The 26,153-nt window shown below is 45.5% G+C and overlaps 1 protein-coding gene across 1 annotated transcript in view; it reads left to right on the plus strand.

Annotated features, from left to right (window-relative positions):
- PRKCB (protein kinase C beta) overlaps window positions 1-26,153 on the plus strand; it is a 221,911-nt gene that overhangs the window by 154,965 nt on the left and 40,793 nt on the right. Inside the window, exons 9-11 of the mRNA XM_065919292.1 lie at window positions 6,630-6,803; window positions 21,870-21,961; window positions 23,764-23,826. Of these exons, the coding sequence (XP_065775364.1) occupies window positions 6,630-6,803; window positions 21,870-21,961; window positions 23,764-23,826 (329 nt within the window). The remainder of the gene's footprint in view (window positions 1-6,629; window positions 6,804-21,869; window positions 21,962-23,763; window positions 23,827-26,153) is intronic.

Below are 26,153 nucleotides of genomic sequence, written 5' to 3' on the forward strand. Positions count from 1 at the left end.
CCCCTGTAGCTTAGGACCAGGGCAAGGCACTGAGAATCTTCACACAAAAAATAACTGTAACTACAAACGCAACAGTATTTTCTAAGATGTAAAGCACACAGTATTGATGATTTGCAAAAAGATTTTAATTTAGTAATTCGAGTTTTTAAAGGTGGTAAGCAGATGCAATATGAAATAAAATTAAATTGCAGCATGATAAGGTTAGTCTCTCTTTTTATGTTTTCTCTTAGTCTTTCTAATTACTTGAACCAAAGAGCCTCATTTGTTGACTGCATGCCACTGATAGCTAACATTTGCTAATATCACTTTTTTCCTTAAACAAGGAGCAAACGCAGGACCTGGCTCAGAACTTCAGCAGCCAGAAGCATCCAGCTAAAATCTCCTAGCGCTGCTTTGTTCATATTTATTTTTCTGCTCATCTTTCATTTAAGGATGTGATAGGCTTGCCATTAATGGTGGTGATCCAGAGTTTCCTTTTCAGATAAGTGTGGTTAAGTAAAGATGTGACCAGGTTTTAAAAATACTGATGAAATACCAGTTTATGTGGTAGGGGGAAAATGTGGGAAAAAAAAAAAGGCACATGAATGGTGACTGAAGTTAGGAAACACCTGCATAAAGTCCCTGACACAGCTGCAAGTCCAGAGGAGGGAAGCGACCCATTTGGTCTCGTGGATCATTGAGGGATATAGACAAAGGTGACATCTGAGCTGAATCTCAGATTCTCAGGGCAGTGAATGAGTATGAGAGGACACTGCAGGCAGTGGGAATAGAATAGCCACAGGGAAAGAGAGAACAGGACGTGGCCATGGAATTGTTTCACTTGAGGGAGCCACTGAGGGACTTAAGGCATTTGAGTAGCCTGGTCAGGTTTGTATTTTTTAATTAATTAATTTATCTTAATTGGAGGCTAATTACTTTACAATATTGTAGTGGTTTTTGCCATACATCGACACAGATCAGCCACGGGTGTACACGTGTCCCCCATCCTGAACCCGCCTCCCACGTCCCTCCCCATCCCATCCCTCTGGGTCATCCCAGGACACTGGCCCTGAGCGCCCTGTCTTGTGCATCGAACCTGGACTAAACCGTCATTAGCTCGAGCAGGTTCATCTCTCTGAGCTTCAGTTTGTTTATCTGTAGAATGGGGGTAGTTGAGACAGACATATGGTGCCTGCCCCTGGTGCCTGGGGAAACTCCCAGACATCTGTCTTGCTCCTCCTCCAGGCAGGGGGCTGCACTGACTTTCAGGAAGTCCAGGGCCCCTCTCCTGGGTTCTGGGGTGGTGGTGGGTGGGTGGGGTGGGGTGTTCACAGTATTCAGGATTGTTAGACGGTACATTGACCTGTGGTGACGGGACAGCAGGTCTGTCCACACTCACAGCGCTGATCCCCTCCTGTGTCCCGGGGAGTCCTCCCAGCTGACGGCTCGGCTTCACTCCCGCTACACATTCACCTCTGGTCATGATCCTCCCTGCTCTTGTCCCAGCCCTGGCCTCCTGGGGAATCTGGGAGCAGAAAACCCCTGTCTTCAGCCTATTCCTTACATCTTAGTGGACTCACAGTTTCTGCCTTGGTGAGGGCTAGGGAAGGAAAAATGGCTCTGGGTACCCGTGAGGGAGCAAAGAGAGATGGGAAATATGTGTGTGCAGACACACATCCCAGCACCTTGAGCCCTGCCCTGCCCAAGCAACTCCTGGGAGGATCTGCTCAGCTTGGCAGCTCGTATTTCTGTGGTGAGGCTGGGGGAGAAAGAGGCTGCGAAAGCCCTCTTGCTTTGGAAGTATGTGTGTCAGGGACTTTCTCCCTAAGAATTCTAAGTTCCTGGATCTGTGTCACCCATGGCCACCCCTGGCCATGATAAAAGAGAAAATGATGCAGCCAGGAGACCACACAGAGGGGTGGGGAGCTGGGCCCAGAGCTTCCTGCAGGAATCCAGGGAAGCCTCTCACATCCAGGCAGGAGCCCAAGGAGCCTAGGAGCTGCCCTCCTGCCCCGAGGCTCCCTCAGGCCCAGGCCTCTCTTGCTGTCTCTGATCCTCCAGCAAGTCAGGGGTGGGTATTTTCGTTTCCTCAGCCACCTAAACTCCTCGAGGATTCTTCTGGAGCTGTGACAAGTGGAGCATATAAAGGCAGAGACCTTGAGGTCAGGTTCAGTTTAGTTCAGTTCAGTCGCTCAGTCATGTCCGACTCTTTGCGACCCCATGGACCACAGCACGACAGGCCTCCCTGTCCATCACCAACTCCCGGAGTTTACTCAAACTCACATCCATTGAGTCAGTGATGCCATCCAACCATCTCATCCTCTGTCATCCCTTTCCCATCCTGCCTTCAAATTTTCTCAGCATCAGGGTCTTTTCAGATGAGTCAGTTCTTTGCATCAGGTGGCCAAAGTATTGGAGTTTCAGCTTCAGCATCAATCCTTCCAATGAATTCAGGACTGATTTCCTTTAGGATGGACTGGTTGGATCTCCTTGCTGTCCGAGAGACTCTCAAGAGTCTTCTCCAATACCTCAGTTCAAAACCATCAATTCTTTGGTGCTCAGCTTTCTTTATAGTCCAACTCTCACATCCTTACATGACTACTGGAAAAACCATAGCTTTGACTAGACAGACCTTTGTTGGCAAAGTAATGTCTCTGCTTTTTATAAGCTGTCTAGGTTGGTCATAACTTTTCTTCCAAGGAGCAAGTGTCTTTTAATTTCCTGGCTGCAGTTACCATCTGCAGTGATTTTGGAGCCCAAAAAATAAAGTCTGTCACTGTTTCCACTATTTCCCCATCTATTTGCCATGGAATGATGAGACCAGATGCCATGATCTTAGTTTTCTGAATGTTGAGTTTCACGCCAACTTTTTCACTCTCCTCTTTCACTTTCATCAAGAAGCTCTTTAGTTCTTCTTCGCTTTCTGCCATAAGCTTGGTGTCATCTGCGTACCTGAGGTTATTGATATTTCTCCTGGCAATCTTGATTCCAGCTTGTGCTCCATCCAGTCCAGTGTTTCTCATGATGGACACTGCATATAAGTTAAATAAGCAGAGTGATAGTACTCCTTTCCTGATTTGGAACCAGTCTGTTGTTCCATGTCCAGTTCTAACTGTTGCTTCTTGACCTGCATACAGATTTCTCAGGAGGCAGGTCAGGTGGTCTGGTATTCCCAGCTCTTGAAGAATTTTCCTCAGTTTGCTGTGGTCCACACAGTCAAAGGCGGCATAGTCAATAAAGCAGAAGTAGATATTTTTCTGGAGCTCTATTGCTTTTTCGATGATCCAACAGATGTTGGCAATTTGATCTCTGTTTCTTCTGCCTTTTCTAAATCCAGCTTGAACACCTGGAAGTTCTCGGTTCACAAACTGTTAAAGCCTTGCTTGGAGAATTTTGAGCATTACTTCGCTAGCATGTGAGATAAGTGCAATTGTGTGGTAGTTTGAACATTCTTTGGCATTGCCCTTCTTTGGGATTGGAATGGAAACTGACCTTTTCCAGTCCTGTGGCCACTGCTGAGTTTTCCAAATTTGCTGGCATATTGAGTGCAGCACTTTCACAGCATCATCTTTCAGGATTTGAAATAGCTCAACTGGAATTCCATCACCTCCACTAGCTTTGTTCGTAGTGATGCTTCCTAAGGCCCACTTGACTTCACATTCCAAGATGTCTGGCTCTAGGTGAGTGATCACACCATTGTGATTATCTGGGTCACGAAGATCTTTTTTGTATAGTTCCTCTGTGTATTCTTGCCATCTCTTCTTAGTATCTTCTACTTCTGTTAGGTCCATACCATTTCTGTCCTTTATTGTGCCCATCTTTGCATTAAATATTCCCTTGGTATCTCTAATTTTCTTGAAGAGATCTCTAGTCTTTCCCATTCTGTTGTTTTCCTCTATTTCTTTGCACTGATCACTGAGGAAGGCTTTCTTATCTCTGCTTGCTAATTCTTTTTAACCCTGCATTCAGATGGGTTTATCTTTCCTTTTCTCCTTTGCCTTTCGCTTCTCTTCTTTTCACAGATGTTTTTAAGGCCTCCTTAGACCACCATTTTGCCTTTTTGCATTTCTTTTTCTTGGGGATGGTCTTGATCACTGCCTCCTGTACAGTGTCATGAACTTTCGTCCATAGTTCTTCAGGCACTCTGTCTATCCAGTCTAATCCCTCGAATCTATTTCTTACTTCCACTGTATAGTCATAAGGAATTTGATTTAGGTCATACCTGAATGGTCTAGTGGTTTTCCCTGCTTTCTTCACTTTAAGTCTAAATTTGGCAATAAGGAGTTCATGTTCTGAGACACAGTCAGCTCCCAGTCTTCTTTTTGCTGACTGTATAGAGCTTCTCCACCTTTGGCTGCAAAGAATATAATCAATCTGATTTTCATATTGACCATCTGGTGATGTCCATGTGCAGAGTCGTCTCTTGTGTTGTTGAAAGAGGATGTTTGCTATGACCCGTGTGTTCTCTTGGCAGAACTCTATTAGCCTTTACCCTGCTTCATTCTGTACTCCAAGGCCAGATTTACCTGTTACTCCAGGTATTTCTTGACTTCCTACTTTTGCATTCCAGTCCCCTATAATGAAATGGACATCTTTTTTGGGTGTTAGTTCTAGAAGGTCTTGTAGATATTCATAGAACTGTTCAACTTCAGCTTCTTCCGCATTATTGGTCGGGACATAGACTTGGATTACTGTGATATTGAATGGTTTGCCTTGGAAACGAACAGAGATCATTCTGTCATTTTTGAGATTGCTCCCAAGTACTGCATTTCAGACTCTTTTGTGGACTCTGATGGCTATTCCATTTCTTCTAGTTCAGATAGACCGGATTCAAATCCTGGCTCTGTCCCTAACTGAATTTTTGGTGTCACAGGTCACTTACCTTCCTTGAGCCACCTATGAGATAGAGCTCTTTTCTTTTTAATTCATTAATTTAAAACTTTTATTTGTTTATTATTGAAGCATAGTTGATGTACAATATTATATAAGTTGCTTGTGTACATTGTAGTGATTCACAATTTTTAAAGGTTAAACTCCATTTATAGTTACTATAAAATATTGGCAGTCTTTCCAGTGTTGCGTAATATACCCTTGTAGCTTATTTTATACCTAATAGTCTGTACCTCTTAATCCACCCCCCCCCATGTTGCCTCTCCCCTATGAAATGCAGTTCTTAATGGTACTGACTTCCCAGAGTCTTAGGCAAAGTGAATGAGAAATAATAAATGAGAACCACTCATTGTCTGGCACATGGTACTCAAAACAATGTGGCGATTGATATTATTGCCTGCAAAATATCTGACCCAGTGCTTGCAGTGTGTACTTACTTCGATCTGATTGCCTATTCCTCCAGGAAGCCTTCTCAGAAGCCCCCAGACCAGGTTAGGTCTTGAAAAACATGGTCCTGCCCCAGTGCTCCTAAGAGGCTTCTTGAGAACGGTACCTGCGGGTCACTCTTCCCTCTGGCATAGTCACAACCAGTGAAAATAATGATGTGTCACGAGCCATGCTGATTAACATGCTCTGATTGTGACCACGGCTGTGTGGAAGGAAGCCCCAGGACTACAGGAGGGGATGTTAAAATATTACATTAACCATCCCTGTAATTAATGTTCAACGTCCTCCTTCCTCCCTGGAATGCAGCGTCAGGAAACGTGCCTGTTCATCTAATGGTGTTTCTCCATGCTTAGCAGGCTCTTAGTAAATATTAAATAACTGAAAGAATAAGAGAACCATTGACCCCAATTCAGTTTTATCAGGAATTCAATCATTCCTTCCTTCAACAAATACTTCTTGAATGTCTGCTGTGTGCCAGACACTATTCCAGGCTCGTGGAACAAAACAGGCAAAGATGCTTGCCCTCGTGGGGTTTATGTTTGCCTGGGCATTGATACGTATCCCAGAGGGATATCTTGATACATGCTCATCACTCTTGGAACCGTCTTCTATTTTTAAATTTTTTCTTTTAAAAAGTTGAAGGATAGTTAATTTGCCATGTTGTGTTAGTTTCAGGTGTAGAGCAGAGTGATTCAGTTTATGTCATCTATACTCCTGTGTAGATTCTTTTTCCATTAGAGGTTATTATTAATACAGGATACTGAATACAGTTCCCTGTGCTTTCTTGTTCTTTAGATGCTAACTTGTGTCTGACTCTTTTGCGACCCCATGGACTATACCTGTCAGGCTCCTCTGTCCAAGGGATTTCCCAGGCAAGAATACTGGAGTGGGCTGTCATTTCCTTTTCCAGGAGATATTCCTGACCCAGTAATCGAACTGGAGTCTCCTGCCTGACAGGCAAATTCTTTACCACAGAGCCACCGGGGAAGCCACCTTTTGTTTATCCATTTTATATATAGTAGCGTGTCTCTGTTAATCCCAAGCTCCTAATTTATCCCACCACCCCCGCTTTCCCCTCTGGTAACCATAAATTTGTTTTCTCTGCCGGTGAGTCTGTCTCTGTCTTGGAACCACTCTCTTTACGATTGGGTTCTGCCATTCAAGGTTCAAGGTCCGTGGGAAACTTCATGTATCTTACCAGCGTCCACTGAGGGGGTGTGGAGGAAGCTTGGAACGGATCTGAATGACCCTCAGCCACCAGTGGCTTCACCGGGGGCCCCTTCCACTACACTGACATGCCCGCTGTCTTGCAGGTCATGCTCTCAGAGCGAAAAGGCACAGATGAACTGTACGCTGTGAAGATCCTGAAAAAGGACGTGGTCATCCAAGATGATGACGTGGAGTGCACGATGGTGGAGAAGCGGGTGCTGGCCCTGCCCGGGAAGCCGCCCTTCCTGACCCAGCTGCATTCCTGCTTCCAGACTATGGTAACTACCTGGGGGCCGGACCCCTCCGCCTCCAGGCTTCCAGGCTTTGGCCAGAGCGGTTGAAGCACTGGCCGCCCCAAAGAGGCACCGGGGCCCTTCCCATCCTGGAGACAGAAAGCTGTCAGGCCCAGGGACGGCCGCGGAGGATTGTTCTGAGGTTGCCACTGAGAAACGCTCTCCCCTGAGGCAGATGCTGTTTCAACAAAGATAAAGGAAGGAACTCAGGCAATTGGTTTTATAACCAGCTGAGCAGGGCCCTCCTCTGGCAGCAAGAGGTGACCTGGGGACAGGAACTCAGGACTTTCAGTCCCACAGCCTGAGATGTTCTAGCAGCAGTTACAGATGGGGATGAGGGCAGAGGTCCTCACGGGTGCCCCTACGAGTCACAGTCAGGCCTCCGGACCCTTCAGATAAATGCGTGATTCCACACTGCAGGTTGCATGGCCCTCCCAGGACTCTCGGGGCAGGGGGCGCAGCCTGGGCAGGGGCTGGTGAGCTCAGATCCAGGCTTCTAAGAAGAAGAGGGAGTCTGCGTACTATCTGCTATTCACCGTGATTCTGCTTTCATCTGTGAGAATGAGACATCCTTCGAACAACCTCTTACCTTCCCCTTTGCACACTAGACCTAGGTCTCCATCCCTAAGGGGGTGCTTGTGGCGATCAGACCACAATCTGGGGACCCTTTCACCTCACCGGGCTCTGCTATCACAGCCTCCATAGCATTGACTGGTAACTCTCCCCCTGTCTGTCTCCTTTGCTTTAAGAGCACGACCTTCTCAGAAATAGGACCTAGCTTTCTCAGCCATCTGCCTCATCTGTGAGCCTTTCCCAGGTACCAGACACTGTGTGTGTGGAGGGGGTGGGAGTAGGGGAAGGAAGGCAGGGCAGAGCCCAAATGCAAAGAGATACAGAGTTAATTCTTGCTTTGGAAGCTTCTCAGGGCCAAAGGCCTCAAGTCTTAAAGACGTTTTAAGGGCGTGTTCAAGATTATTTTGACTTGCTCCAGTTTGCACCCTCCGTTCTGATTTTAGAACCCAACTCCTGTGTGTGATGGGATGCCATTGCAAGCTGTGTGTGCTTTAAAGTTTCTTTTCTCCTCCAGCATCCCCAAGTCCTGTGCTGCGCTAGGTTCGATTGAGTCCCCTGCCGGCCTAGAAAGACCCAGAACTGGGTTTGGGGTGGGTTTTCTCAGTGCAGGCTGTACCCTAGGGGTAAAACTCCCTGTGGTGAGAGGGGCAGAGTCAGAACCCGGCTCCTTCCTTGTTGTGAGAGTTTCTTGATACCTGTTGGGCTCAGAGGGACCTGGGTTCACATCTCAGCTTTGTCATTTTCTGGCTGAGTGGCCTTGAGAAAATTATGCAACCCCCGCTTGGCCTCAGCCTCTCCATATGTAAAAGGGATAATTGTAGCTGCATCCAAGGTTGCTGTGGGGAGGAAATGAGATTACACGTGAGAAGTGCTTAACGCAGTGCTTGTTACCTGGTAAACACTCTAGTGCTCTGCTCAGTCGCTCAGTCGTGTCCGACTCTTTTGTGACCCCATGGACTGTAGCCCGCCCGGCTCCTCTGTCCTTGGGATTTCCCAGGCAAGTATACTGGAGTGGGTCGCCACCTCCTACTCCAGGGGAATCTTCCTGACCCAGGAATCGAACCATGTCTCCTGCATTGGCAGGCAGTTGCTTTACTTTTGCACCTCCTGGGAAGCCCCCAAACACTCATAAATGCTGGTTATCGACTTCACAGACATTTAACATTGGCCTTGGCCTAGACTGGTACTGAGGTATAGAGCTGAGGAAGCTAGGTCCTCTTTTTGAGAAGCTAGGTCCTGTTTTCTCCTCTGAAAGCAAAGGCGACAGACATGGGGATATTACCGAACAATGTAATGGTGCTGTGATAGCAGAGTCTGGAGAAGTCAAGGGGTCCCTAGATTGTCACTTGATGCCACAGGGGCATCTGCGTTTTGGGTGAAGGGATGGTTTTTCTGCTGGGGGCCTTTCCCCAAATCCCAATCTCCCTGCCACAAGTCATCAAGAGAGGGAACATTCTTGGCAAATGTGTGCAGTATTTCTTTTGGGGATTTTGACCCACCAGCCTCTTTTTGGGGTCTGCTGGTGAAAACGGGCTATAAGAAGATTTTCACTCCACTGCAGGCAAGACTAAGAGCTGAAGTCATGTTTACCAAAGTGTGAAGCATGTATCACCATGCAGTATGATGCTGGGCAGTTTGAAGGGTGATTTTGGGTGCTGCACAAATTTTAAATTGTGTTCTTTTTAGTTCGCTGTACATTCTTCTGAGTACCTCGTGGAGAATGTTTCTATTTGGTGCTAGCATGGCCATTAACATCTTTCTCATACTTGCCTTTTTCACAAAGAGGGAGAGGACCAGGAGTCAGGTTCTGAGCTTTGACAAATAGTAGCTTCTTTTTACTTGCCTATTTTTAATTGAGGGATAATTACTTCACAATACTGTGTTTGTTTCTGCCATACATCAACATGAAACAGTCATAAGTATACAGTTTCCTTTTTTATTTGGCTGTAGTCAACATGAATCAGCCATAGGTATACAGTTTCTTTTAAAATATTCATTTAGACTGTGCTGGGTCTTTATTGCGGCATGTGGGAATCTTTAGTTGCAGCATGGAACTCTTAGTTATGACATGTGGGATCTAGTTCCCTGACCAGGCATCAAACTCGGACTCCCTGCTTTGGGAGGATGGAGTCTTAGCCACTGGACCACAGGGAAGTCCCTAAATAGCAGTTTCTAAGTCATTGTTTTGCTTTCATTTTATGTATTTTTTTTACAGATTTCATTCATTTGAGACAGCACTATAAAGTCTTTTAATTTTTAAGTTTTGAGATGTTATAAGACAAATATAAAGAAACCTCACACAATTAGTGTTTTAATAGTGAGTTTTTACAGAGTTAAGCTCCTTATACCACCATCCAGGTCAGGAACGAACTTTGGCAGCCACTCTAAACGCTTCTCTGTGTCCTAATCTCCCATCTTCCCACAAATGGTAGCTTGACTTCCTTGCCTGTCTCTATAGTTTTATTTATCACTTAAGTTTTATCATCCCTTGATAAGATAGTTTACTCTTTCCCATTTGTAGTAATTTGATGTGTCTTTAATATAATGATTTCCTTCTCCATTCCTTCCATCCTTTCTTTTACCTCCTAAAGAGCCTGGGTTGTCTGACCCACAACATTTTCACAGTCCGAATTTTACTGGTTGCTGTCTGGGAACTGCTGTATCTGTTTTCGCTGTCCCCTGTTTTTTTGAAAATTGGAATCTGGACCTAGAGGCTTGGCCAGACTCAAGTTTGATCCCTTGGGTAAGACCGTAGGTGGCTGTTTTTTTAAATCCAAAGGCACATAATGTCCAGTTGCCTCTCTTTTTGTATGTTGGCAACCAGAGATGCTCTGTGTCTGGGTCCGTGAATTTATAAAAGACTGTGAGGTGGTGATTTCCTAATTCTGTCGTTTCTTTTTCTTTATTAGTTGGATGTTTTTATAAAGAGAGACTTCCCTCATCTGTTTTTTTTGTCCCCTGGTGATGCAGTTCTTCTAGAAATCAGGATAGATAAATGAAACTTTTCTGTTACTTGACAGTTTTCATGAATTGGTTCACTATTATGCCCCAAAGGTGACTAAAGTTTGCTTTTAAAATAAAATTTTTGAGTAAAACAATAGAGTCTTTGTAAAGAAAAATGTTAAGTGAGCAACAATTCACATCACGTAAGACTTGGCAGAGATAGAGAAGGGCATGCATCTTACAAGTCCAAATCTCTAATGTTACCTTGGGGAGTTAAAGCCTGGAGGTATTCAAGTCACCACTAGACCCTTAGACCTCTAGATTCCCTCATTCCCATGTCTTCTCTGTTTTCCATTGGCAGTTCGTAAATTGACTCGTGGAGATCACCAGATGAAGGACAGTTTCAGTGGTAGACTAAGAAGGAGATCTTGTTCTCAAGGGAGAGGCTGGGCTATCTTGGAGGAGCAGTTTTCAATTTCAGTTGGATGTGTTGAGATTGGGGGAAATTGATCACTGATGACTAATACTCATTAAATAAAGTATCTTCATTTGTAATTTACCATTTTAAACATGATAGAGTGGATTTGAGGCTCTTCTTTTAATGCTGAGTCTTGAATTTCAGTATGCTTTCTGGAACTGGGGAGTAGGGCCTGGGTGTGCATGGAAACGGTGCAACATCCTGGGTCCCCTCCATGAGCCAACACCCGCCAGGGAAGAGAGGTTAACAGTCAAGAGAACTGAATGGATTTGAGTCCTGTGTGGGGAGAAAAGCCTCCTCTTAAAGACCGGCCCCATCCAACAAGGCTGGGGATGGAACTGGTTGCTTTCTGTGAGGATCAGATGAAATTGTTATCCCGTCTGTATTGTTTGCGGGAAAAGAATGTAACTTCTCACATGCCTTGTGGGGTGGCCAAAATTAAAAAAAAAACAACAAAAAACCTGTAAGTTTAAATAGCAGAGTTATGCCTGGCTCAGGGAGATGCCCTTCCTGCCAGTTGAGCATGAGTCCCTTGGGGGCTGAGCAGGGTCAGCTGAGAGGAGAGCCAAGACTCCTCCTATCTCACATCCAACACCACATCACTCAACAGATGCTTGTTGAGTGAAAAGCCCCCACTGAAATGTTTTTGTTTACTTTTTCCTTTGGCTAAGCACTTGTATTTTAAGTTTGCATCAACTTATTTCAGAGATTTAATAATGCGATAGGGCTTCCCCGGTGGCTCAGTGGTTTTAAAAAAAAAAAATCTGCCTGCTGAGCAGGAGACCTGGGTTTGATTCTTGGGCGGGGAAGATCCCCTGGAGAAGGAAATGGCAACCCACTCCAGTATTCTTGCTTGGGAAATTCCATGGACAGAGGAGCTTGGTAGGCTATAGTCTATGGGGTCGCAGAAATGTTGTACATGACCTAGAGACTAAACAATAAGAAAAATTTCTACAATACATGAGACACAGGTCCAGTCATGTTAAGTCACATGGATGATGGTCCTGGATGGGTCCCAGCATCACCCCCATTTCATAGACGAGGGCACTGAAGCCATACATAGAGCTCATACATTTCAGGGCCAGGATTGGAAGCCAGGCAGCCAGGCTCCAATGGGCTTTACACTTCATCACTACACGGTGAGGTCTTCTGAGTGTGTGTTCCCTGATTCCCACTTCATCTGACTCGCCTGGGGTGGAACTGCCAGCAACCAGCCTGTCTCTTGGCTCCAGCGGGGGCCCGACCACATCCCTCACCTGCTCCTTAAAATACCAGCCCTGCTACACCCCTCCAATTTCCCACCCTTGGAGTGGACCTGACTCTCCATCTGAGCATCTACCATCATGTGGGCCTGTGAATACTCTGCTTCATTTCAGCCTCACAAAGAATCTTGCAGTGGAAGGATTTATCTGACATCCCACCTTGCAGGTGAAAGGATTGAGGATCTGGGACGTGGAGGGTAGTTTGCCCTTGACACAGCACTGCTGAACCCAGAATCCAAGTTTTTTCTAATAGGTTATGTTGAGTTGCTACCAAAATGGCCTTAACAGATAAAAACAATAAAAAGCGGCAGCTGGCGTTAGCATGTCAGTTAGAGTGTCAGGCTCTGTGCTTAATACTCCACAGATAACCTCTCATTTTATCCTCCTGACACCACCCTGGGAGAGCCCTGGAACTGCCGCCAGTGTAGAGATAAGGGCACTGATACCCTGAAAAGTAACTTGAGCATTGCCACATGAGAGCAGGGGAATGGTAATTCCCAGCTGCTATTCACAGTGCTCTCGTCTGTGGAAAGGGGCTGGGATTTGCTCTGTAAGACTCTAGAACCCTCAACCTTGAAGCCTTGCTAGCTTGCCTCTTACATCCAGACTCCTTTTTCTAGCTTATAAATTATCTTCACTGTCACGATCACGTCTGATTTTAACAAAGACACCATAAGCACATACTACTGTTCACACTTCCTCAAAGGAAGCCAACCCTCAGAAATTTGCAATAGCTCAGGTTACACTGTAAGTGACACTAGTCTCCATGGTGGCTCGGCTGGTAAAGAACCTGCCTGCAATGCAGAAGACCTGGGTTTGATCCCTGGGTTGGGAAGATCCCCTGGAGAAGGGGAAGGCTACCCACTTCAGTCTTCTTCCACGGACAGAGGAGACTGGCGGGCTTCCATCCATGGGGTCACAGAGAGTCGGACGTGACTGAGTGACTAACACTTTGACTTTGATTTTTGACACTGTCGGTGAGTGGTAAGTGACCTAATGCCCCTTCAGGTGTTCGTTTCACTAGGAAAGCATCACCCACTTGTCTCACAAGGATATTATGATGACTGGAAAGACTTTATGGTCGGAGTGATTTTCAGATTTAGGGAGCCCTGCATGTAGATGAGACAGAGCACTGTTAGTCCAGCTCAGGTGAGCAGGAAAGCCCAGGAAGGTGGTCATCGTTACCTTCTGGAATTACATCTCCCCTGACCCCAGATTGGTGCTCTAGAGGTGGAGCCTGGGCTGGAGTAGACAATATCCCTAAAGCCAGCATCCCTGAAAGTCAGATCATTACTGCCAGGCTGCAGACGGTACTAATGCTTATTGATTCTGTCAACAAGTATTTATTTGTTGACATAAATGTGTCAGGACCCAGCTGCACCACTGGGAGGATGCATCCACGAACAGAAGAGATAAAAGTCCCCCGTTCCTTTGGAATTTACATTTGAGTGGGGGAGACAGATAATAAACAATAATAACAAAAAATAAGGGAGCAAGAGATGATGGATGAAGACAGAGATGCTATTTTTGATTGGATGATCAGGGGCGGTATTTCTGATAAGGATGACATTTGAACAGAGACCAGAGCAAATGAGGGAGCGAGGCATGTGGATATCTCGGGGCAAAGTGTTCTAGACAGCAGGAAGAATGAGTGTAAACGCCCCAGGCAGGGACATGCTCGGCGTGTTTGAGGAGCAGCGGCCAGGCCAGTGTAGCCCGAGTGGAGTGTCATTTTGTATCTTGTGACCCAGAATTCCTTTATGAATCAGCTACCTTTAAAAAAAAAAAAAATGACAGATCTAGTATATCATGCTGCAGACTTGCTGTGTTTTTCTTGTATAGACTTAGAATTTGGAAGATAAAAGATTCTTAATAAAAGAAAAAGAATCTTGATGGTGGTCAGAATAGATAAAAGGGGAAAAGACGCCCCACCAATGTACGAAACAGCTTTTGTCATTCTTAAAATGATGCAAATTTAATTTCAAAAAACTTGTTTAGAAAAGCAAAGTTACATCAGAAGTATTCTTAGACAACTGGATTTTTTAAATCCTTGAAAAATATGCATGGCTCAATTTAACAGAAGATGTAAGATATCAAATTCTATTTAAGAGATTGTTCTAAATGTTGGATTTGCACATGGAAAAGAATCAGAGATATAGACAAATCAAAACATTGATTTAGGGAGGGGCCTGTGGGTAATTGTCTTCATTTTGAATTTATATTATTTCATGAGGGTCTGTGATAAAATACCTTAAAAGTTTTGAATGTACCACAAGGTGGCAAAAGTTAATACTGACATTGTTGTTCAATTGCTAAGTCGTATCCAAATCTTTGCAGTCCCATGGACTATAACATGCCAGGCTTCCCTGTCCTTCACTGTCTTCTGGAGCTTGCTCAAACTCTTGTCCATTGAGTCAGCGATGTCATCCCACCATCTCATCCTCTGTCTTCCCCTTCTCCTCCTGCCTTCAGTCGTTCCCAGCACTAGGGTCTTTTCCAATGAGTCGGCTCTTTGGATCATGTGGCCACAGTATTGGAGCTTCAGCTTCAGCATCAACACACAGATGGAAAAGCCAGCAGAAGGGGGTTGAATTTTTAGCGAATTGCTCATTAGAGGAACTGGTCTTAGGAGAATGGGGTTTAGGCCCATTTTTCTAGAAGTACAAAGGGATAAGTAGGAGCTTCTCAGTCAAATAAATCTAGGTCTGAGATGTCTGGCTGTGTGACCTCCAGGAATTCACTTAACAGATCTGAATATTGGTCTCATCGTCTTTAAAGGGACATAAGAAGTGAAGATTAAAAGAGATGGTGTACAAAGTGCAGAACAAATAATAAATGAGGCTACCCCTTTGAGCTGTGCTGTAGGGGCACCTGGCTGCCTGGGCCCAAAAGGATTGCATTTCCTCCAGCCTTTTTGCAGTGTTTCCCAGGGACAGTTGTCAGCCCAGCACATTCATGCAATTTCCCAACTGCCGGTGGGCCAGGGAGTTGAGTCTCCTTAGCAAAACATCTATTTTAAATGTTTTCTTTTCAATTGAACATATGCACTTCTTTTTTTTTTTTTTTTTTAAATAGAATTAGATTTCATGAGTCATTGAAGGACAGAAGTTACTTCCTCCCCAAATTTGCTGTCGTGGCCCAGCAAGAACTCAGTTGCAAGGCATGTTGGGAGGGACGTCAACCCAGAATGCAAAAAGGGACAGTGAAGGGGATGAGGATGATTTCACTTGTAGAGCTGGCCCCTGATGGCATGTCCATTGAGCATGAAGAGTGTCTAAGGGGTCCTTGTAATTTGGGGTCAAGTTTGGGTTGGCAGCGGTATCCAAGGATATGGTTTGATGTAAGAGTGTTGCCGTAGGAAGCTCTTGGCAGTAGTCTCTCTGGTTGAGTTGCAAGAAATAGAATATCCTTCTTTCAAATTAGCTGTTAAAAAAGAAAATATTGGAAAGAAACGACCGAAAGGCAATACCTGAGCCTTATGAAGATCTAGAATCTGTAACTTCAAGGCTTTCTAGACTAAATCTCTGTTTCTTTCTCCTTGCTTTCTTTGTTTTTCCCTGCTTATGATAACATGGCTCCCCTAGCCCCTTGTTTGTCTGTCCACCAAATTTCCCACATTCCTTCCAGTTCATACTCAGGAAAGAGAATCTAATTGGTTCAATATAGGTCAGTTGTTTTATTCCTAGTCCAATCACCTAATAATTGACTGCTAGCCCAGTAGGAAACTTTAAGAAGGAGTTGTATCTACAGGGAAGGAATAACTGGTGCTCTTGTCAGGTGGGAGACAGCATCTTGAGTCCAAGGAGATCATTTGGGTTGGAGCGGGACATAGCCTGCTGCTAACAGTACAAATAGAGTATTCAATGTCTCCAAGGAGAGGAAACTGGAGAGATAGTTGTCTGGGCCTTAGGCAACTAAAGCCATCCAAGAATCTTGGGTGCCAGAAAGGAGCCAGGAATGCAACCCAGGCATACGGAGCCGGGGTCGGTAGGAATGGACACAGCCTGCTTCTCTCTACCCTCTTGATGGTGACCTTTCACCATCATTGTGTGTGTTCATTCAGTAATCAAAGGTCCATAGAATTCCAAGGAAGAAGAGAGATGGGCCTAGCCCCAGTCCATGGGGTCGCAAAGAGTCGGACATAACTGAGCGACTGAACTGAACTTGAGAACTTTGTTTTCTATGTGGAAGGGCAAAGCTTAGAAAGCTGAAAATACAGTTGGAGGAGCATCAGATTGCATGATGCTGATAGTGATTCTTAGGCTACAGAATACAGAGAAAATAAGGAGTCACAGCCTCATATGAATGAGGCTCCACCAGTTTGCACAGACTCCGTGTGCCTCATCTGTTACATCTTTGCCAATTCCGTTTGGAGGAGAAGCTGTTCCTGTCCCTTCAAGGAGGCAGATGAAGTTTAAGTAACTAATGCAAGATCTCAGAGTAAGCAGGATCCCTAGGATTTGCACTCAAGACAAGCTCATGCCGCAGCTAGAGCCCTTAGCTGCACAGTGTCTTGGGAGAAACAGATGGATCTCTGCAGTAAGAGAACAGTTTACAGACAGGATTGATTCACAGACCAGCTTGGAAAATCATTAAAGATCATTAAATAGATTAACACTTACTGCACTCACCTTAGAGAGGGTACACACTTGGAGTTGCCCACGTTGCTGATTTTCTCTGTCCAGGGCATCTTATTAAAAGTGCCAGATGTCCTCCTGGCAGTCCCATGGGCATCGTGTCACATCCCACTTTCAGCTGACTTAGAGGAACAGTGATTATCTCTTTAAATGCCCTGCCATTTCCATAAGCCCCCTGGTGAATTCTGCACGTGCAGCTCAGCCATTATTTTATTTTTAAAAATTTTTTTTGGCTGCCCCGGGTCTTAGTTATGGCATGTGGTATCTAGTTTCCCCTCCAGGCCCCCCACATTGGGAGCATGGAGTCTTAATCACTGGACCACCAGGGAAGTCCCTAGTCATTATCCTCATACTCACACTCCAAATTTGAGAAATGCTATCCAACCATTTTGCACGCTGCAGTGACAGACAGATATTTAATTTATTTACTGATTGAACATGAGAGGTCATGGGGAAAGGAAATTTAAAATTAACTGAAGTCGTTTCACGCTTCAGGGACAAGGGCAGTGTGTAAATGAAAAATCACCACAATAACGAGGACAATTAGGGAGGAACACTTTGAAAGTTGAGCAGACTGGCTAGTTTGAGGGGAAAGATGGTGAGCTTGCCTTTCGGAGCCTTTAATTGGAGTTGACAGTGGAACACCCACGTAGAAACGTCCTGTAGCCAGCTGGAGCTGACTGGAGCTCAGGAGAAAGGGAGAGGGTAGAAACTCAAGTCAAGATTCATCAGCCTAGAGCAGTGAGAGTTGATGTTTTGAGCTGTGACAAGTCCTCTTTGGAAAACAGAGCAAGTAGCAGGAGTCAAGCTGGACTTGGAGTCCAGACTCAATGAAAAAAGTGAAAGTGAAGTCCCTCAGTCGTGTCTGACTCTTTGCGACCCCATGGACTGTAGCCTACCAGGAACCTCAGTCCATGGGATTTTCCAGGCAAGAATACTGGGGTGGGTTGCCATTTCCTTCTCCAGAGGATCTTCCCGACCCAGGGATCAAACCCGGGTCTCCTGCTTTGTAAGCAGACGCTTTACTGTCTGAGCTACCAGACTCAATACATACTTTCTAATGTCCATGTAAGAGAGGCCAGCACATAGGTCCTGATCCAGACCCACTGCACGTGACTAGGAGAAGGATCTTTAAAACCTTGGAATAATTTTATAGGAACAGTGGAAGAACAAAGTCAAATTTTAGGGCATTATGGGGGGGGGGGGGGCGCTGGGGGGGAACGGGCTTCCCAGGTGGCTCAGATGGTAAAGAATCTGCCTGCAATGCAGGATACCCAAGTTCGATTCCTGAGTTGGGCAGATCCCCTGAAGAAGGGAATGGCTACCAATTCTGGTTTTCATGGACAGAGGAGCCTGGCGGGCTACAGCCCATGGGATCACGAAGAGTCAGACACGACTGAGCAAACTATCTATGGGGGGAATAATTATGTTAGAATTGGAGGTGTTGGTTGAAGGCCATTTCGTGAGCTGAAGTCCCCAGAGCTCACTCTCTGTACCTGCCATGCAGTTTCTCTGAACACATTCTGCTTTAGATGATGGCTTGAGTTCGTCATGTATTTGTCTTAACCAAGATTCTGAATTCTCTGAAGGCAAGACCTGCATCTTCTCAGTTTTGTTCCTTTAACTCCTAACACCGTGACTTACAAAAATAAATGCTCAGTAAAAGTTCTAAAAAACTTCACTTACCTGCTCAGGATGGGCTCTAGGTTGCCCTTGGCAGTGTTTCCCAAATTTTAATCTTCCTTGCTCTGGAATGGGAGATGAACTTGGTGGTACAGGGACATTTGTTTTTAAAATAAGGCATTTAAGGGATTGATATACCAAAAGCAGACTGGTTATAGTGTAGAATCAACAGAGTCCCGGTAGACATTTATTTTTTTTACAGAGGAAACAGTGAATCTCCATTTGTGAATTTGATATGAAGCTTTAAAATTTTTAAGTAACTGTGTTTAAGTAAAAAAAATGTGAGTTAATGAGAAAATATTTCAAAATAAGTAAATTTTAGTAAATGAGTTAGATGATATACTCAGTAAAGATCTTAAAGTGAGGAGACTGAGGTTTGGGTGAATGTCTCCACTCCTCTTTTGGAACTCCATGCATTCTACTCTCCCTCACCAGCGGTGCTGTTGTTCAGGCAAGTCTGATTTTCTGCGACCCCATAGGCTGCACACCCCAGGCCTCCCTGTCCTTCACCATCTCCTGGAGTTTGCTCAAACTCATGTCCATTGAGTCAGCGATGTTGTCCAGCCATCTCATCCTCTGTTGCCTCCTTCTCCTCCTGCCCTCAGTCTTTCCCAGCAGCAGGGTCTTTTCCAGTGAGTCGGCTCTTCACATCAGTAGCTGTAAAATCAGGGGCTTCAAGTGCTAGTGCTATTTTTTCACAGTACGCATCAAAATAAACACAGAACTATAAAGGTAAAACCATATGTATCCATAGCCCACCTAAAATTATCTCCCTCCCCATTTTAGGAAACGTGCCATTTGGAGGTTTATCTGGTCTCCCCACTTGCCTGGGGAATCCTTACTGTCGGGCACCACGGATCATTCACAGCCGCATTTCTGGCAGTAGAAGAGCCTGGCATAGAGTGGGCATCATTAAGTATTTGCTCGGAAAATGAAAGGACAGCAAGATGCCAGCCGTAACGTTTAATAGCTGAAGCGCCAGTGTGCCAACGCCACACTCGGTACAGTTCAGAGACGACAGATCTCAGGGTGGCCCCACATACAGTTCAAGGTAGAAACAGACCACAGAACATGGCATTATCCACCCTGGAGCTCTCTCCCTGATGTTGGGATTCTAACTAATGAGTTTGGGGGTGGAGGGGCAAGTTGAGTTCTTTCAAGCAGAAAGCAAGCTCCTGAAATCTCTCCCTCACTTACTTCTCTCTCTGTGGCCAATGCCATCTGCTAGTTTTAAAAATAATTTTTAAAAGCAAGTGTTTTGGTTCTCTTCAACGTGCAGCAAAGACAGATGCTATCTTTAGGCTTGTTTTCTATCAAAAAACCCCTTAAGAACCAGGGGTTGGTTGTCGGCAGTTCTGGCTGACTGTCTCCACTCTGCCACTAACTTGTAAGTGACCTTTTTGCAAATCTCATATGCCTTGGACACTGAGAACAGAAGTGATAATTCTGTCTCTCATTAGAGATGTTGAGAGGGTGAAGTAGCGTCGGGGTGAGAAAGTCCTACGATAGTTCAAAAATAATTGATTAACCCGTACCCTTCCCTTGTGGTCAGCCATGGCTGACACATGGCTGGATTTCTGTATCCCCTCCCTTCCCCCCTGGACAGAGAGCTCTCAGACGGGAGGAGACACCCACACATCCATGCAGTGTCTGGGTGAGAACCTCACACAGGAAGCTGTATAATAAGAGGTTAGAAGCGTAGACTCTGAAACCAACCTGCCCAGGTTAAAATCCTGCCAGAAATGCTAATCCTTGTCACGCTGAATTGTTCAGAGAGATAAATGAGATAAAATATATGAAGCGCTTTGTCACATAGCAAGTGATCACAAGGTGGCAGCTTTATTGAACAGTTGTTATTCTAATTATTGGACACTCAGTATACATTTGACACATGCACATATGACTGTTATGTATAAGACCAAGTTCTATGCGCTGTAAAGATTTTTTTTAATGGTAGATTCAACCTTTGCTGTATGGCCACCATCATGTTGTTGTTCAGTTGCTCAGTTGTGTCAGACTCTTTGCAACCCCACAGACTGCAGCACGCCAGGCTTCCCTGTCCTTCACTGTCTTCTGGAGTTTGTTCAAACTCATGTCCATTGAGTTGATGGTGCCATCTGACTATCTCAACCTCTGTCACCCCCTTCCCCTCATGTTTAAATACTTTATATATGTACTTACTCCATAGGACAGGTGAATCATGTCCACTTTACAGGCAGAGAGAAAGCTGGAGGTTTGAGAGGTTAAGTAACAGCAGTTACAGAGCTAACACATGGTGGAGAGAGACTTGAAATCCTGTATTGATTTCATCGGGACCCTTTGCCCTACACATCACTTCTCTCCTAACTCCGCTCCTGGTATAACAGCCAGGAGCTTCATAGCTTCATGAAGCACATAGCTTTTGAAGCACAATAGCTTCATGACTTTTGACAGCAAATCCCTCTTTTAAATTGGCGACCCCGCCACTCCAACATATAAATAAAACCCAAACACATATTTCACAACATGACCAGTCCTAGAAGCCACACACAAGACTTCTACAGTATCCTGTTGGCTACAGAAGTCAGTCCAGTTCGTAGAGGGAAGGGACGACACCAGGATATGAACATCGGGCAGTGAAAATCACCGGAGGGGGCACCTCGGGGAGGCTGGCTCCCACGGCTGCCTATTACATATCATACGATTATTCACGTAGTAGTCTTCACTCTTTATTAAAATTATTTTTCTCTGAAATGATGGCCATTAAGTCACAAGGTTGATGTGCTGATTGTATTTTCCAGTACAAATGAGTAAATTTAGCATTATTAATTTTTCCTAAATATTTATTTATTTTTTACTGTGCTGGGTCTTCAGTGCTGCACGGGCTTTTCCCTAGTTGCAGTGCGTGGGGGCTACTCTCTAGTTGCGGTGTGTGAGCTTCTCATTACGGTGGCCTCTCTTGTTGCGGCTCCAGAGTGGTAGAGCAAGGCTCGGTAGTTGTGGCACATGGGCTTAGTTGCTCTGCGGCATGTGGGATTGTCCCAGATCAGAATTCGAACTTGTATCTCCTGCACTGGAAAGTGGATTCTCTGCCACCGAATCACCAGGGAAGTCCAGTGTTATTCATTTTTTAAAAAATTTCAGAGACTTTTCTGGTGGTCCAGTGGCTTAAGACTGTGCACTCCTAATTCGAGGGGCCTGGGTTCGGTCCCTGATTGGGGAACTAGATCCCACATGCTGCAACTAAGAGTTTGCACGCCGCAACTAAAAACCAGCATAGCCAAATAAACAAAAAGATTTTTTTAAAAATTTCACATTCTTCCTGTGTTCACTTGTGTACTTCCAGTGGCACAAATACTCCATTTGGGGAATCAAGGCACCTGGCCCTTCGTGGAGTCCTAGGGGGTTGGATCATAAATCTCAGCTATTATCTGCTCTCCATCCAGGCCCCAAGAAACTCCAGAAGGCTGACTTTACTCTTTGCTGTCTCCTGCAGGATCGCCTGTACTTCGTGATGGAGTATGTGAACGGCGGTGACCTCATGTACCACATCCAGCAAGTGGGCCGGTTCAAGGAGCCTCACGCCGTGTAAGTGGTGCTCTGCTTTTCCCTTGGGATGAATGAGTGGGTGGTTAGTTCCTTTGGGTTTTTAGCTAAATAAGAATTTTAAATATCTTGGGCTTCTTTAAGAGAAATGCGTGGCCGGGACAGAGGGTGTTCTGCTGAGATGGGCTACTTGTTTCTTGCTTAACACCCACTGAGAGCTGGAAGCTTGAAAACCACAGCTATTTCTTGACCTCCACGTTTTGCCCCTGGCTCTTAAGGAAAGCCCTAAAAATTCCTTGGGGAATGTCACTGTAGGTTTTGTGTTTTCCTTTGCCCATATTGGTTGAGAGCTTGCCATGTGCCAGGCTCAGAGATTTGAGAGACTTGCTCACGGTCACAGAGCTCGTGTGAGACAGACCCAGAATTCTGACCCAGATCTTCCTTGCTCACGTTCTCGCTCCCTCCTAGCTGTCCTCATTCCAGGGAGATGAAAGCTCAAGCTGCGTAGTGACTATACTCTGTGGCTCTTGGAGTGGGGAGACTGACTCTGGGTTTTTGGAGATCTGTTTCCCCTGCTGAGTCCGTTCCATCACCTTCAGTCCACAAGACAGCCGGTCTCTTTTTTCTGGAACACATTTCATCCTGTGTCTCCCTGCAGTTGGTGAATAGGAGCATGGCAAGTCACAGGATCGGCAGCGATAACCTCTCCTAGGGAGGCTGCTGGGCTCCTACTGTCCCCTCTAGAAAGCCCGTGGGGCTCACCCAGGGCCCCATCCTGTCATTGCAGAGGCCTCCTGGCTCCCGTGCAGCTCAACCTTGACCCCTCTCCTCCCCCCTGCCCAGGTCATGAGCATTGATTCTGGGAGGGTTACCATTTCCGTGCTTCCAGGTCATGCCATTTGCGTGTCTTGGCACAATTCTAATGGGTTGGTTAGAAGTAAAAGGACTTCTAACATCTAATTGACCACTGACCTTCATTCCATTATCCCATGAGACACATTGGCAGGGCACTTTACAGAGTTCCCCGAAGCCCTGCCCAGCCTTTATAACCGGGCTTTCTGATTCTCCCCAAATCTCTCTCTTAGGTTTTGAAAATGAAAAGCTAACACTTCAGCCAGATGCTGTTTCCAATTCTGGCTGTGCTATTTATTAGCTGTGTAACTTGGTCAGGGTATTTCTTGTCACTAAGCCTCAGTTTCCTCATTTGAGGAGCAGGGAGGTAATTATAGCACCTTGTTGTTGTTTAGTTGCTCAGTCATGTCTGACTTTTTTGTGACCCCATGGATTGTAGCCTGCCTGGCTCCTCTGTCCGTGGGATTTCCCAGGCAAGAATAGTGGAGTGGGTTGCCATTTCCTTCTCCAGGGGATCTTCCCAATCCAGGGATTGAACTTGCATCTCTTGCATTGGCAGGCATATTCTTTACCACAGAACCACTATCTTTTAAGATTATTGTTAAGGTTTAATCGGATAATAACCTGAAATGATACAAGGTCAACGGTAAGCCTTCAACAGATGTTAGGTGTTGTCATTGAGATATTTTAACTTGTTATCGTCTGAAACGATCCTTCTCCAGCCAGTTCATCATATCCTGTGGCCTCCTCCCCACTAAACAGTTGCTGAACCTCTGCCCACCCCCATTTGGTCCTTAAAGCAGCCTCATAGCTCTCCAAACCCTGTTCATCCGTCCAGACTCCCATACTTCGTTTTATGAGATGTATGGTTGACCATCCATGGTGAGACGTTCATGCCCTACGCCCAGTTCAATATTGTATTGAATTCTGAGAGTTGCCGGGCATATGGTGTCCTTGAGTTTCTCCATTGCCTTTTTTTGTTTTAATTTCAGATTTTACGCTGCAGAAATCGCCATTGGCCTGTTCTTCCTGCAGAGCAAGGGCATCATTTACCGGTGAGCGAACGCCGCTGCACGTTCCCTCTCCTCGGCTCCCTCGGCTCCTCCCTTCCCTTCCTCTCTCTTTAACTGCTTTTAAAATTAGAATCCATGGTGGGGGAGGAATCCTCCAGTACTAACTTGGGCATGTGCTCTGCCAGGCAGCATCGCCCACTGCCCTGGCAAAGTTTGGGCAGCTCTGTGTGATGATAGAAGATCTAAATGGACTCTGCCTCCAGGGATGGTTCGGAGCCTCAGATGCGAGACCCTTTGCTTTAAGAGAAGGGGGCTGACCACTGGGGACCCAGCACGTCCTCCTCTTGCCCGGGGACCCCACATTTGGGAAGCAAGCAAAGACTCTGGGCTGGCAAAATGTGCTGGATCATATTATTATGAAACAAATTTCTTTCTTTCTCTTTCCTTTCTTTCTCTCGCTCCCTTTCTTTCTTTCTTTTCGTGCTATGTAACTACAGTTTGGGAATGGATCTCTGAGTAGCTTGCCCTGAAAGACAAGATTAAGTTCAGGACTTGGCATTTGCTCGTTTTTGGAGGAGCAAGTGTATGATCATAGTCGGATGAGTCATCCCACTTTATATCTCATGCAAGGCAGACGGTGGAGCCTGGGGCTGCTATTTGTCAGTGAGTCCAGGGTGTATAATTCTCCTTATACCACATGGATGCAAGCATTCCAGTGCAGGCTCGGGCTGGTTTGTTATACAAGGGAAGCTGGCATGTGGCATAGGGCTTCCAAAGGACACTTGGCCCGAGCGAGGGTCTGTTTAAACGATCTTGAAGAGTCATCAAAGTCCATTTGATTCACTGAGTTGACAAACATTTATTGAAAGCCCATTATATCATATACTGGCCTCTACTCTAGGTGGGGGGATGCAGTGTGAAACAAACAAAGGCCAGCCTTTGTAGAGCTCATATTCCAGTGGTGGAAGACAGATCCCGTAAATCGTAAAAATGCTGTCTGTAGTGAGAAGTACTATGGAGGAAAGTCAAGCAGGGGACGGGGGTGATGTGGGCTGGGTGGTGGTACTTGCCTGACATTCCATATAGAGCATGAGATTGGAGTCTGAAGAGTTAGGGAAGACCCTCAGAAGCCTGGTCTTCCTAAAGCAACTGAAGGACATGGAAATAAAAGGAATAAAGAGATTAGCCTGGTGATCTCAAGGCAGAAGGTGGAAGTGAGGCTGTGGGCCCTGGTGGTATGAGGGATGGAAGGTGAGGGGCCTTGCCAGAATCCTGCAGAGTCCTGGGGCTTTTTTTCATTCCTTGAGGTAGCAGATCCTGAGTGCATTGAGTCCCCACTCTGCCTGTGCTCCTGATAACGGAGGAATGAAGGTCAAGAAGCAGAGTGGCTTTACCTGGCACAATCCTGATCTCAGTAAAGAAATAGAAACAGCGAGTAATCAGAATAATTTCAGCTGTAAATAGTGAAGTCATTCTACCCATGCTCACCCTCAATGAACATGTGTTACCATGTATGCATGAAACGGGACCCGTGAAGCCTCTGATTCCCCCAGTTTCCCCTTTAACTGTCAGAGTGGGAACATCTTGTTGTACTGAATGTATTTCTGGTATTGAAAGGTACGCATTATCTCCCGTATGACATGAAGACCCCTACATTCAAGCTGATGACTTCAGCTAGTGCTTAAACCAAAGAACAGGGGATCATGGGTAATTGTTCACTCTACACGATTTTCTCCTTACATGCTGACACTTGAATCTGACTCCTCTATGGGATGGGCTTCCGCCAGAATAGAATCAGGCACTTAAGCATTGTTGAGAAGATAAAATAAGGGACTGTAGGTTTATTAGAAGAAAACTCAGTCCCAAGGGAGGAACCAGGACAGGAAATTATTTGAGTTCTTGCCAACAGGGCTGAGATTCAAGGCAAGGTTTCTGATATTAGGGAACTAGATTGGAATCTGGGATCCATTGGTCCAGGTCATAAAATCCAAAGATTAGGATTCTAGGTGCTAGACAGTGCCTAAATGCAAAGCTTTTTCTCCTAACTGTACGTTCTTCCTTTCCTCCTCCATCGTATTTGTCATTCTTTTAAGCCACTCACCCTCTGAACCCCTTTCATTTGTGGGCAGGAATGGAGTCCATATCTTCGTCTAAAGATTTAACACACCAGGTACTTTTTGTAGCCTCCTTATAGGAAGAACAGACACACAACTCAGACTCTGATGCTCATCACATTCACTGAAGACCTTGAATCAGAAGTTAGTGACCAAGAAGCAGAGCCTGTAGAATGGAGAGTGGATGGAGTCATCAGCTATGTCTAGTTTCCAGAGGTGTGAGGGGAAGTGCTTCTTAGGAACAGCATCCAGAGT

The sequence above is a fragment of the Muntiacus reevesi genome, chromosome 2 (assembly GCF_963930625.1).
Source record: "Muntiacus reevesi chromosome 2, mMunRee1.1, whole genome shotgun sequence".
In the NCBI taxonomy this organism is placed as follows: Eukaryota; Metazoa; Chordata; class Mammalia; order Artiodactyla; family Cervidae; genus Muntiacus; species Muntiacus reevesi.